Raw genomic sequence first — 14,667 nt, forward strand, 5'->3', positions numbered from 1 at the left:
CTGGTTAAACCAAGCTGCGGTGAACCACTGAAATCTAACTAGTTGGCTGTCATTAGTTGTAAACCCTCATGTTCTGATCCAGATTACAGCGGGATTAACGTGGATGAACTCAAGCTGAGTGTTAGAGCGGGTTTAACTTTCTCAACCTCTCTGCTTGAAAGGTGAGCTACGGTAGGATTCCTTGTGTAACACCGGGATTAAGCTTGGTTTCACTTCCTGGGTTCCCCTTTCATTATGAGTGAGGTTACTGTAGAGCTGCACAGAATATTACACTGAACTATGATGAATTATCATGTCAAGTATCCTGTTTCACTGTTTGATTTTGTAGCATTATGATTATAACAATGATGGCTGTTGCTATAATAGTTTTAGCATTTCTCTAAGAATATTAATTCTTCTTTATGTTTACACCATGAAAGGGACAGGTCTGATTATTTGATGTGGGGTTGTATGAGGTATTATCAATAGTCAGTGTGTTAGCTACAGTAGATGCCTGTCAGCATGCCCCCAGTTTGTAGAATAAGCAAGAGAAACCAGCACAGAAGCTGAGCAATGAACTGCTGTGGACAGGGTCAGCAACAAAAGGTTTTTTAGCTACTTACAAAAGGTCCACCTAAAAAATCAATATTAGTTTATATATTTAGAAAATGTTCACTGTTTTACTTACTGACTAGACAGCCTTTTCTGACAGCGAATCACTGTTATATACAAGCCAAATATTGCTCTCTCCAAACTAACCGAACTATATCAGCAAAATCTGTTAATTTTGCCTCACAGGACACTGGAGTTGCTGGTCTACTGCTGCCACAATCTGATAATGTGTGTGTGTGACTTCAGTGAATCCGAGCTATACTTTTTAAATACAATAACACAAACAAATGTACAGTTTTGTGCATCAGTAGACCTGCATCTTCTGTGTTCTGCATGGTAGAATGACTGATTTTGCCTATGGACACCTCTGGTTTGAAGAAAGTGATATTTTGGCTTTTATAACAGTAGTTTAAAAGGCTGTCTGATGGCAAAATAAAACAGTGAAAAATTTTAAATATGCGTACATTAAACTGATATTGACTTTTTTTTAGGTGGAGCTTTTTTCAGTGACTGCTTCTCAAAACTGGGGCCGTGTCGACCACCCTGTCCCTTCAAGGCTTTCTTATACCTCATTTGTCAATAACTTGCAGTGTATTCAATCAGTATCCAGAATCAGGTTCATTGCCAAGTAGGTTTTTACATGGAAGGAATGTGTCTTGGTATAGTGGCAAATAACAGTAAACACAGTGTGAGAAAATATATAGAAAGATAAGAGCAAGTACTGCAAGTCAAGAACCACGTCACACTTTCACACTTGGCAGTTTCTCAAGAGCACCTATACACAAGGGGATTCAACTCTCAGTGTTTTGGTCACTCTATCAAACCTCCAGGCTACAGTTGTTCCACTTAAATAAAGAGCAACGGTTTATTCTCATCAACGTTTGTGCTTCATTTGACTTTACAGGTCGAGACATTTGAGGGGAGGCTAAAGAAGCAGGAGGTCGAGAAGGAACTTCTTCATCAGCAGCTTAAGGGAGCCAAGGAGGAGCTGAAAGATGCCAGTTTGCAAGCCCAGGGGCAAAAAGAAACAGCAGCCATTTTTAAACAAAAGTACACAGCAGCTATAGAGAAGGTGCATAGGGTGCAAGGGCAGGTGGAACTTTTGGAAGAGGAACTACAGTACTCACAGCAACAGGTAGAACTTAGTTCATAGTCATGCAGTATCTTACCAGCATTGCACACTGCTTGCTCAGAGATTTTATCAGCTTTGTCTCTATTCTACATACATTGTCTGCAATTTTTGTGTTAGGTGACTTCTGTTCTGAGGGAAACCACAGTCTAACATTCTGCAATTGCCTTACTCAGTTAATAGAGTCCCAATTAGCGACTTGTTCGGTGAAGGACGAGCTGGCTGAGATGGCGCAACGGTACCAGGACAAAGTAGTCCAATGGGAGAACTCACAGGAGGCTCTTGACCAGCTGACGGATGAGCTTCAGGCCAATCAGAATCTTCTGAGGGAGAGTAAGCAAAAACTGGACCATCTTAAAGGCCTGATTGAATCCCTGCAGGAGCAGGTCGACACACTCAAACAGCAGGTCAGGACAAGCACTTACAGTGTGTAAACACAAAATACAGCCCTCGTGTTGTCCTTTATCCCTCTGTGGTCATCCTAAATTTGTTTCTCTCAGTTATGACCACTAGAGATCACAGTTTTGTCACTCTTAATTTTAGCAATCCGTTAGGCTGCTTGGGAGATGAGGGTTAGTGTTAGGGTCAGTGGAAACATATTACAGGGTTTCTGCAGGTCCTTGAAAAGTCTTAAAAAGCCAGAAATCCAATTTAAATGTCGTAATAAAATTTTCACAGACCTAAAAAATTTAAATACTTAAGTTGTATTCAACTTCAGTCTTGCTTTTATGTGTGTTTGGGGGGAAAAATATATTTGTCGTTACTGTAACAACCACAGAATGAAACCACTGAACCAATACACAGGGTTCAACATTAATGTTTTTTTTTTTTTTTCACTTGTTCAGTCAGCAAGTGGATCTGAAATTTACTTTCCCGCAATTGATTTTTTACTTACCCATATAAAATTGTTTTATTTATTTGCTGATATCAAAGAACAACAAGGACTTTAGTTAATTGTCATGTTTAATCTAGGGCTGCAACATCTAAAAAAAAGTCAGAAAACAGTTAAAAATGTCCATCGCAGTTTCACAAAGCCCAAGGTGATGTCTTTATATACCTTGTTTTGTTAGTTCTAAACCCAAAGATACACTGTTAAATATGATAATATACAGATAAGAGCAGCAAATCTATGTTTTAGAGGCTTAAAACTGCATTCTCTGGCTTATTTGCAACAATTCAGTTATCAAAATAGTTTAGAATTTACTTATTTTTTATGAGTTGTCTGATTGGGCAAGTCAGTTGCTAGATTTACTAGCCCAATGTCGTATCTGACTTTCCCAGGGCATGTAGGCAATCTTTATTTCTGATCACTGAATAAACACTGATGCAAACTGTGCATGTTGTTTTTTGCCAGTATGGGCATGAAGTATGTATTAAATTACATTCACAAGGGTCTGAAAAGGGTTTTAAAAAGTCTTAAATCTAACTTGTTGACAGCCTTAGAAACCCTGTATTGTCCTTCAAAAATAATAAACAGATATTGTTTCAGTCCTCATAATGGTTATATGAATTTTTTAAGGCTGCAGTTTTCATCTGACCTCACCTGAGTTCCCAACAAGAAGATCTGGAGTACATACGTCAGTGTTTGAAGTGTCTCTGTGTTCTTGCGTACACGTCAAGGTGCTTGTCAGCTCCATTAACGTTGTGTGAGCACATGCATGGGTACACTCTTCTGCGTGCATGTGTCATTGTACCCATGTGTGTGTGTACAAGTGTGCGTTTGTGCACGTGTGCACTGGCGTGTGTCACTTAATCTTTTCTCCTTTTTCTTTCTGTTTTATATTTACTACGTCAGGCAACAAATGAATCATCTTTATTACGGAGAAATTTAATTTGGATGAACTTAACTGCTGCCGCCAAGGTCAGACGGGCAGAATGTCATTTTAATCCAATCAACTTTAATCTGTTGGTTATAAAAGAGTTAGGCTGTTGAAGAATGGCTGTATCTCAGACCCTTTATTACACTGGCTAATGACTTTGATTGTGAGGCGCCTATCAAGAGGTTAGGAGTTCTTATGGAGCTTCACGTCCTGCTAATTCTCTACCTCGTGCCACTGATGGGCTCAGCTAACCCAAAAATCATTAATGTTCAGTACCTGTTTACAAGAAAGTCTAAATTGAAAAAGAAGTGAAATACTTGTCAAATTTTCAAGAATGAATATAAAATCAGTGCACAAGTCATAGCATAAGAAAAACATTCAGAAACTTACACAGTAGCTTGAGTTTAGTATCTTAATGCTATCTCTATTCTAGCCCATTTATATTCTGACTCTGTAATATTTCACTATTACGTAAAGTAAAATTTCTCTCCTTTCCTACAAAGATGTCTGCTTTTGAATTAGTTACATAATTTGCCTATATAAAGGGCAGCAGCTAATCGACTGAGATTGAGGGTAGTGACACATTTAGAGAACACAATGAGCTACGTGGGCTTTTAATTAAAGGAGCAATGCTGTGATTTTTAGGTGCTGTTTCCTGGTGTAGTTTCTGACTCTAGATTTACTTGTTAATGTTATGCCCGCTGTGTTGGAGTTTGTCAAGTGTGCTCAGAGGCACATCAAGGCCAAGTGTCTCTGCGCTCTGCGGTGCAACAAATCAATTCACAAATGAGTGTAATATGTAATGATGTGTTTCCTTAATGGCACATCAGTGTCATTGTTATTTATTAGTGAGACAAAATGCATATAATCTGTTGAAATGTAATTCATTTAAAATCTTCCTGTCTGTGGCTTTTTTCGTTTCTGTTTTAGATGAGTTGTTATTTGTATTTTGGAGTTTACATTTCCAGTGTATGACTGACTGAAATCTGTCTACCAAAAGACAGATAATATTAACTTTTTTCTATCTTACCTATTTCTCTTGCTCTCTCTACTTTGTAGAAACTGATGTTGGAGTGTGACCTACGGCTGTATCAGCAGAGTCATTCTCATTCTGACGAGGAGCACCTCAGCCTGCTGAAACACAGACAGCAGCTGCAGAAGGTAAGGTCGCAGACTGTACTATTATATACATTAAGATTACCCAGAGTGTGAATATTATCACCACACTAAAGAAAAAAGAAAAAAAAATCAAAATAAAACTTTATATAACACAGGTCTATTTGTAAATTATGAGCATGATTAGGTTGTTAGTTATAGTATGTTGTATAGTTAGTTTTGAAATGTAGTCAGGTACTGAATACAACTTTCATAGCATGTATTATATATTTATATATATATATATTATATATATATTTGAAATATTACATACTACCAAAATGGACGCAGCCACAAAAATCTGAGTTCCAGAAATATGTTTGCATATCCACAGTCTACAGCTGGTTAAATCAAATTACTCTTGTAGAAACAGTACTGGCACAAGCTACATGTGTACTGTGTGTATTCTTCAACATGTGTAATGCAGTTTTTGTTGCTGCTGTTTATAATTAATGTCACCTTCTCTTGTGATGCAAGAGGCGCACTCACTCAAAATGATATTTTTCCATTTTTTAATGTAAAACAAATGTTAGGTTAAGTCACCATTCACAAAACTGGCAACCTTAGAGGAATAACGTAAATCAGACATGCCTTTTATGAGTTGTTAGACAATTGGTTATAATAATTAATCATTTTAAAATTTTGAACATTTTAAAGGTGTAATCATAAATGTAATGAAGTTATATGTAACAATATAACTAAAATCTAATAACTCATTTTTCACATGTAATCTGGGCTGATTATATTCACTTTTTTTTATATAATCTGATTGCCTAATCCAGATTACATCAATCAGTCAATCAAACTTTATTTATATAGCACTTTTCATGCAAACCGAGTGCAACAGAAAGTGCTTCACACAATAAAAACAATAAAACACACACTCACACACACATATATAAAGCAAAGACTTTGTAATGATAAAGACTAAAAATAATGTATTCGATTACTACCCAACCCTGTTCAGGGATTAAACTAAAGATGACTGATCCACTGCACGCAGTAAAGCATGCTGTCTCTGTTTTGCTAGAAAGCATGGTTGTTAGAATTTGGCTAGGTGTACGTGCAAACCTAGCACAACTACTGTCTGATCATTCGATGGCCACTTTTGCTGAAAATATCTGTGTGCATGTGATTAGCTCCTGATAACTATTTTTACTTCCATGTTTATTTCAGCAGTTATAAAGTTTCTAATCAGAGATTCATCATCTCCATCAGTGGTTAATTTTTGGTCATGGGGTAGAGGTAATCAGGGGTGAAATTGGGTTATTGGCTGTCAGCTTTTTCCGGCTCCAAGTTATTGTCAATATATCAACCTTCAAAAATCCACTGCCAGTTGTCCTCTTGTACTTACAGTTACATTCAGAGTGAAGATTTAAAGATGAAATATTGTTGACATTCTGTTCAAAAAGAACACAGTTACATCTGAATACAGAGTTCGACTTAAATTTAATTTTATATTTACATTGACAAAAAAATGAAGCCACATTCCAACACCCACATTTTTTTCTTTGTGTGTGTGTGTGTGTGTGTATCTGCATGTGTGTGTTTTTCAGCGCTGTACTGAGCAGGTTGAGCGCCTTGCAGAGTGTGAAAAGGCTATTCTTCAGATGAAGTCAGAGCTGGAGAGACAGTAATAACCGAGTCTATAAAACTCTCATTCTCCTCTGCTGATCCTGGTTCCTGTCCTTGTCTCTCCTCTCATGCCCTTCCCGTCCGCCTCCACCCACCACTCGCTTTCATTCTCTTAACAGTCTGCTTGCCAAGTGGCACACAGTAGCACACTAAATGTTACACGGAAATTTTAACATAATCTGTTAAAATCTTTTTATTATTATTACTTAGCTAATCGGTTATGTGTTTTATTTTAGCTTTTTCTTGTTGTAGATTTCTATTCATTGTTACTCTGCGTTCCTGACTCAACAGTTTGGACTAGTCGCTCTTTGCTCTTCATCCCATAGATCCCAGGAAAAAGTGAGTCTGAAGCAAACTCTTGTTGCATCCCACCACACACACATGAGCAACCGAAGCCAGCTGGAAGAGGAAGTGCTACGTCTGAAAAAGGAAGTTACACGTTTAGAGCTTGAGCTGGCGGACGCCCAAAAGGTATTAAAGTAATGCGCATCTGCTGACCCGTCCTCTAATTTAGAGACAGCCATATTATTTTGACCTTTTTGCCCTCTATCTTTTAATTCAGACCCCATCTATCGTCCTGAAATGTTGCCCACTGTATGCATGCACCCCAGGCTAGGAACATGAGTGTCGTAAGATTCGATTCAAGTTCCCAAAGAGGAGTACTCAACCCACCTCCACTTCCACAGGCTCCACACACACCCACCACTCATGTGATTGTCTTGTGATTGCCTGGCAGAAACAAATTGCCTCGCCATTAATTAAAGCACCAAACGTGCCAAGGCTGGTGAAATTGACTCCAATTAAGAGCTCAATGGGACACTAAATATTCAAATTACTCAAAGTGGTGACTGTAGCCTGGCAGAGTGCCAACATTGCTGGCAGTCATAGACACATCATTTTTGTGTGTGTGTGTGTGTGTGTGTGTGTGTGAGTAGTCATGTATACGTAGGAGGGAGTGGGAACATTTGATTTTACACATTAATTTGTGCGTCCTCTGGCACATACAAGTGATAGACATGTCATGCTTACCAAGATCATATACATGCACACACACGTTTTATTATTCTCACAAACACGCACACACACACACACACAGTAGTACAGTCTCTCATGCTGTCAGGTCTTGTCCATTAATCCAGCCTAGTTCCCAGTGGAATATCACATAATGAGTGTGTGTCATGTAAGGAGTGTAAGGACACATGTCGTGAAGGTTACAGTATATACAGTATATATTCCCTCAAAATGTAACAGAAATAAGCCTTTTGTGTGCACAGAAATAAGTTATTTTTCTTCAAGTCGTGAAAAATGGGAGCAGAACAAAATTGAGAGTAAAAATAGCAAAACGAGATAAACACCATTTTTTACTTTAATCAAAACAACCCACCATCATGATTTAGGATAACTGATCTAAATTGGGGATCTCTGTTTTTGCAAATGAGCTCAGACTTGGGCATTGTTCAGATTTTGCACTAAAGTCATCTTGTGTGAACCAAGGTCTTTATCTAGAAATGAAACTAAACTGAAAACTAAAACTATTTAAAAACATTTGAGTTAACTGAAATAAAAGTAAAAGCTAGACTTAAGAAAAAATGAAAACTGAAATAGTGTTGTGTACTTACGGAACTTAAACTATACAAAAAACACAACTAAAATGAAATAAAAAAAAAAAACAGCAAATGTCTTTGTCAGTTTGATCGAATTTGCCAACACAACAAGCCAGAAGAGGCATTGGTACGTGTGTTTACTGAGACTGTGATGTCTGCATGACTAGATTAGTCCACAATTTATTAATTGCCTTCACAAAGTGTTGTGTTTGTATTATAATACCTATTGTGAACTTCTTAAATTTTGGCTCTAACAAATATGACCCATATCGTAGTAAAAAAACTAAAACGAATAAAAGCTCAACAAAAAACATTTCAAATAAAAAAACTAAACTGAAACGCACAAACCCACCCTGTAACCTTTAACGAAAACATACTGGTCTGTGAATATTATATTGTATTTCTGCCTTATTCTGCCAGTATATCTCTGTTAATCTTACACAGTGGACCTTTAATCAAAACGAACCACCCCCATAATTTAGGAAGATTAATTCAGTTTTGCAAATGTACTCTTTTTCACAGACACATACAAAGAGCATTGTTTAGAACAAGCTCTAAAAAGCCTCTTTTGTGAACGGACAACAAGTAGACAACTCTTAATATAGGTGCAAACTCACCCAGAATGTACAGTATGTTACATGTAAACATAAATCCATCTGTGACTGCAGTCTGTGAAGGACGTTCTAATAATCTGCAATATGCAGAGCTGTATGCCCTCCAAACCCCCTAACACAATTGATTTGCCTATGCCAAACAGCTCAGGCATGATTTTAAAGTCCAGTACCTTTATTTCTCTAGCTCTGTGGCCAAGGCAAATATGCTTTATTATTATTATTATTGTTATTTTAAAGTTTCAGCCAAGGTTTCCCATGGATAAAAGCATATGTAGAGAGAACCAAAATCAAATAGTAAGTGGTCACTCAATCCACATTTGAGGCTTCAAGTGTGAAGTGCATTCCTGACACAATCTAGCAAGATACCCGATCTGAACAGGGCCACAAACACAACATACAGTCACTTATTCACTGTTCCTCTCGACCCTTTACTTATGCTGCAGGTACATGTGGCACTCAGACAGTCAGAGGAGGAGCTGAAGGAGGCCAGACAAGAGGTGGCGAGAAGGAGCGGCGAAGTGTGTGTGCAGATTGGAGAGGTGCAGAAGCTTCGGGGGGAGTTACAGAAAAAGGAGGAGGAGATGAGGAGTGTCGTCAAACAGAAACAGAGTCTGACCAGTCACATCGGGCAGTTAAGCCAAGAGCTGGAGGAACTGCACAGCAAGCACCGAGTGGCAGGTAGCAATCAGTCCATCAGTAATCCATCATTTCATCCATTTATCCATCAGCAAATAACTGTTAAAGGGATAGCTCAGATTTTTTTGAAGTTGTGTTGTATGAGGTACTTATCGATTAGTCAGTTTATTAGCTACAGTAGATGCTGTTCACCAGTTTGAAGGAGCAGAGAAGGGGCAACAGCATGGAAGGCTAAGCAATGAACCGCTGTGGACAGGGTCAGCAGCAAAAAATATTTTAACTTTTTAAAGAAAAATCAATTTCAGTGTAAGTGTATGCTATATTTAGAACATTTTCACTACTTTACTTTGCTGTCAGACAGCCTTTTTTAATGGAAAACCAGACTTGTATAAGCCAAATATCATTCTCTCCAGACCAACCAAACTTCACAGGTGAAATTAGTAATTTTACCTAGCCGAACATGAGTTGCTGATCTACCGCTGCCTCTATGGCTTAGTTTGGTTGTGTTACTGTGTAACTTAAGTGTTTTAAAAGGATATTTTGGATTCACCAAAGTCACACCATAACACAAAAAACTAACAGATAAAGGCTGTAGTAGATCAGCAACTAATGTGTCTTCTGCAAGGTAAAATTACTGATTAAATGTATGGAGTTTGGTTGGTTTGGAGAAAATGATATTAGGCTTATATAAGGTGGTTTCCCGTCAGAAAAGGCTATTGTACAACAAAGTAAAGCAATGAAAGTGTTCTAAATATAATGAACACTTAAACTGATATTGATTGTTTTTTTAGGTGGACCTTTTTCAAGTGGCTAAAATACTTTTTGCTGACCCTGTCCACAGCAGGCGCTGGTGCCCCTTTCTGTTTCTCCAAACTATAGACATGCTGACCAGCCTCTACTATAGCTGATTCACTAAATACTTACAATAATCTGAACTGTCCCACCAGGGAAATAATTTATTTTTAAACCCACATTGGACTGATAGCCATAGCAGTGTTCATACCTGCACAGTAACTAACATGGTTTTCAATAAGAAATGAGATTTTATCTGACTTCACTGTTTGATTCACTAGTTGCTTTTCTTGTTTGGACTTTCGGACAGTTTTGTCCATCACAAACATACGGCGTGCTGCAAGAGATATACGGTGTGCCCTGGCTTTTGTTGCAGGACCAGCCACACTGCTGTAAGCTCAATCAGTTAGCTCAAATTAGTCAGCAGTGGTGCAGCAATGTAGTGATTCAGTTGCTAGCTGTCTGCATGCAATGTTAACTCAAACACACACACACACACACACACACACACACACACATTGTAGATAGAGGTTTGATTTAGTGGCGCACTGCTTTAGCTGTATGGTAATGATGTGGTTTGTGTGTGTGTGTGTATGTTTGTGTGTGTGTGTGTGTGTGTGTGTGTGTGCGCGTGCTCGTACCCGATGGTGGCCTTTGTAGTGGTGTGTCAGTGCAGGAACGGTGATGGCTGGGTCTCTCTGGGCACAGAAATGTCTCATTAAGAATTAACGTACACATCTACGGTCACGCCAGGCAAACACCTCGCATACACACACACGCACACAGCCATCTCTCCCAACTCCCACTGCTTTAATTAGCACATACACACTTGCTCTCCGAGGTACAAATACACACACATACACACACTCACCTATTGTCCGCAGAGAGATGAATCTGAGGTCTCTCTCTGTGGCAGACAGTGGCTGGCTTGCTCGGTGAACACTGCTCATTAACAAGATAGAGACAGAAGGACAACGCTGTGTAGCTTGGCCTTTGTCTGTGATCAAAACGCATTCCCCTCAACTCTACGCTCTGCACAAAACCACATATTATTCAGCTTTTACCTTCAGCAAATACAATCCAGCAGCGTCAAGCCTATTGTAATGACTTAAGAAGAATAAAGATGCATTATTATAACAAAGGGGGCATTGTTTACCTGGATATAGCAGTGGCCTGAATAGACTGGGTGAGGAGTTAGCTTGAGAAATTACTGTCATGAACAAAAGGCCTTTTTATTAACATGAAGCCCTCGCTGAGGGTCTTTCTGCATTATGAAAATATCGGCTTGAGGGGTGATGATTCTTTTTGTTGCGTGATAACAGAAGACTGCAGATTGTTGGAACAGTGTGGACAAACACAAAAAGGTATAAAGTAAAATAATGAAGGAAAAGGTAGGATTATTCCCATCAGTACCCCATATTTACGTGTATTGCTTTTAGGGTTGTTAATGATTAATCATTAATCGATTAATTGCCATTGAGAAATTAACTGATCATCAATAATCAATTGATAATCTAGAAATGGCAGTAACTGCACCTCTTTTGACATTGTTTTGTCTGGTGGAGGCATTCGTTCAAGTGGCCCCTTGGTGGGGGCAGTTGCAACAGTTGTTTGGGAGAAATGTAAAAGAAAAGAATAAGTCATATTTACCCATTACATCTCAAACAAAAGCACAGCTCAAAGTAATCACATTACTACCATAGTACAAGATGTTTTTGTAGGCCCTATATGGCTCAAATTCTGTTAGATGTCAGGTGTCATATGCATTAAAGCAAAAGTCTATTTCTATTTTTGCAGAAGAATAGGCAGCCATTCCAGTGGTAACTAGATTTTAACTATTTGAATTGGGCTAAACATAATTTTACATTTGAATTTAGTAAAATAAGTTCATTTTCTTATAGAGAAATATGTCATCACAGACAAACAAGATACTTACATTGGGACATGAGACATGAGAGAGAATCCTACCGAGCATATGCAGAGAGAGTGTCATCACTCTAGCTTGTGTCTGATTGGAGGAAGTAAGTGTGTTCCAAAATCCCCCTGTTACAATTGCTCCTAGTTTCCCCTACTATTATCCAGTCTTGTCACTCATTTTTTATTTCTTCTATCTCTTATAGCTTTCTGTAAGATTACAGAATGTAATATCTACAACTGATGTTAAAAGACTTAAAATGGATTTCACATTGTTTATGGTCTCTATCAGAGCATTTTTACTCACAAAGTTGTTTGATTACGTGAGAATGAATACCACTGTTAACTGGATGTATACATAACTGTGGTCAGAATGTGATGGTTATTGTCTTAACAGGTCTCTGTGGCCAGATGCAGGGAATGTCAATGTAGAAAATAAACAGAGGACAGGAGGATGAGTTGGGAACCAGAGAGGTGTCATATGGATGAGAATGAAGTGTCTGTAGGCAGCTGGATTCAATCAGATTGTGGCAGGAGAGGATGAAGAGACGGGAAAGAAGGGGGTGATTAAAAAGGCGAGAAAAAAAAGTCTGTAAACTTGGCTTATGACTGTATGTGTCAGATTTACTGTCATTCTTTGACAGCATGCATTTTCTGTATGATTCTCAGTTCAGTAGATATTTTGTGTCTTGCAAAATAGTGAGTCTAGAAAGTAATAAACTACACATGGCGCTAATAGAATGCCATTGTCTGTACACCATATAATGATGTAAACACCATGGCATGATTTCTGAAACTCTAAGACACTTTTATCTTATAGTTGTGTATACGTGTGACTGAGTATATGCTTGTGTGTTAGAGTGGTCACGATACTGGAATTAAATTTAGTACAGTAACTTCAAAAAAAAAAAAAAAATTATAATAAAATTCTAGATTTTGATTCAAAGATTAACAGGGCAACATAAGGCAATAACATGACTGAGAAACCAAACCAAACCTTAACTAAGTGCAGGTAATAGTGCTGTGTGTTAAGCACAACATTGTTTAAGTTAATTTACTTCTGACAGAGTTTCCCCAAGAAAAGTTGTTTAATCCAGTGGCAAATATCTTTTAACGAGGATTGGCGGCCAAGTGTCTTTTTTGACATGGGCCAGCAACAGACTGATAGGTCTCTATAATTTCTGTGATAACATAATCACGGAAGGAAAAGAAAAAAACCGTAACAAAGATTTCATGGAGCCCTACATTAAATTGGTGCTATAAGCTGAATGGAGATCTGAAAGTAAATAAGTAAGTTATTCAACACACATTTTTAAAAAATCAACAACTATAATTTTCCAAAGAGTTTTACAAAAATCTGACAATGCACAGTCTTGAAATGCTGTTTTCAACAACAACAAAAGAAATTCAGTTGTGACTTTCTTGACTTGTAAAATGATCTTTTAAATTGGCAAATGTGTAATTTGTTCCACAATTCAAACAAGATCAAAAAAATATTAAATCTCTTGCTGTTGACTTCCATTCATACTTTTTCCAAAATAAGGTCCCATTTGGGGGACACCAGAAGGGGTGTGTCTTCACCTCTCTGCAGTTCCTTGCATGTTTTAACAAACAGAAGTTGCTTCTTAAAAATACATCCACTGAAACTAAAATTCCCTGATACTTAGGCCCAGTGGGCCGCTGGGCTTTCAATTCACAGGGAGAAACTCAGCTTCTCACCTTAGTCAAAGTGATTCTCATTAACTGAAACTATGTTATAAGATTATTGATACTGTGGAAAATGAGTATTGAAACCACTCCAAACATTCAGAATCGATATGCAACGATAAATTGATATTTTTGACAACGCCATTGTGCATGTGGGACACACAGGTTTTTGTAATAATGGTGTAGATAAGTGAAGATTTTGTCACTATTTAGTTTCATAGGAAACTGTAGTATAGAGTGACAATGATTTATTGATTATTAATTGATTATTAAATTAATTAAGGTATTCTGATAATCAATTAATCAGTTTGAGTCCTTTTTTAAGGAAAAATGTAAAAATTCTCTGATTGCAACTTCTGACTGCGTATTGACTCCTTTATGACAGTAAACTGTTTATCTTTGGGTTGTGGGGAAAAAAAGAAATTTGGCTTCACCTTGGCCTTTTGGAAAGCAATGATCAACATTTTTTTTTTTTTTACCATTTTCTGACATTTTATAGACCAAACAACTAATTGAATAATAGAGAAAGTGATTGGTAAATTAATTGACAATGAAAATAATTGTTAGTTGCAGCTCTGTATGTTCTAAATGGCTGCTTAATTGTTTTGGAAAAAAATGTTTTCATGGCACCCACCTGTGAAATCCAAGCAGAGATGGATGTTTAAAATATTCAAATATGGCTGATAGTGTCATCTTACATCTTAAATAAGATGTGTTGTAAGCTTGGCCATAATGTGAAATAAATGTGATGCTGTGTGACAACAAATGAAATAACAGCATAAACAAAAACACAATATCCATATTTCCACACTTCCACAAAAACAGAAATGTGATATTACCTCCCCTCTGTGCTGCTGATGTGCATCTGCCTAAAGATGATGAAATCATTATTGTGTGCACGTGTGCGTGCGCACAAGTGTGTGCGTACATATGTACTTGTGTATGTGTGTGCGTGTGCTGCTATCCAATCTGGATCCCTGGACGCACACGTGCACAGGCCTCTCTCCTCCAATTCACCTCTATTACTAGCTATAATCCCATTTCACACTCTATCGATCCCCAAAACTGTT

General features: G+C 37.8%; 1 protein-coding gene across 1 annotated transcript in view; it reads left to right on the forward strand.

The window, feature by feature from the left end:
* Positions 1 to 14,667, forward strand: part of LOC146307411 (uncharacterized) — a 130,185-nt gene that overhangs the window by 79,941 nt on the left and 35,577 nt on the right. The window contains exons 16-21 of the mRNA XM_084710395.1: positions 1,496 to 1,726; positions 1,897 to 2,127; positions 4,600 to 4,701; positions 6,252 to 6,328; positions 6,657 to 6,801; positions 8,992 to 9,226. Coding sequence (XP_084566521.1) covers positions 1,496 to 1,726; positions 1,897 to 2,127; positions 4,600 to 4,701; positions 6,252 to 6,328; positions 6,657 to 6,801; positions 8,992 to 9,226 — 1,021 coding nt within the window. The remainder of the gene's footprint in view (positions 1 to 1,495; positions 1,727 to 1,896; positions 2,128 to 4,599; positions 4,702 to 6,251; positions 6,329 to 6,656; positions 6,802 to 8,991; positions 9,227 to 14,667) is intronic.

Source organism: Lutjanus erythropterus, chromosome 21 (assembly GCF_056507025.1).
Source record: "Lutjanus erythropterus isolate fLutEry1 chromosome 21, fLutEry1.hap2, whole genome shotgun sequence".
NCBI lineage: Eukaryota > Metazoa > Chordata > Actinopteri > Lutjaniformes > Lutjanidae > Lutjanus > Lutjanus erythropterus.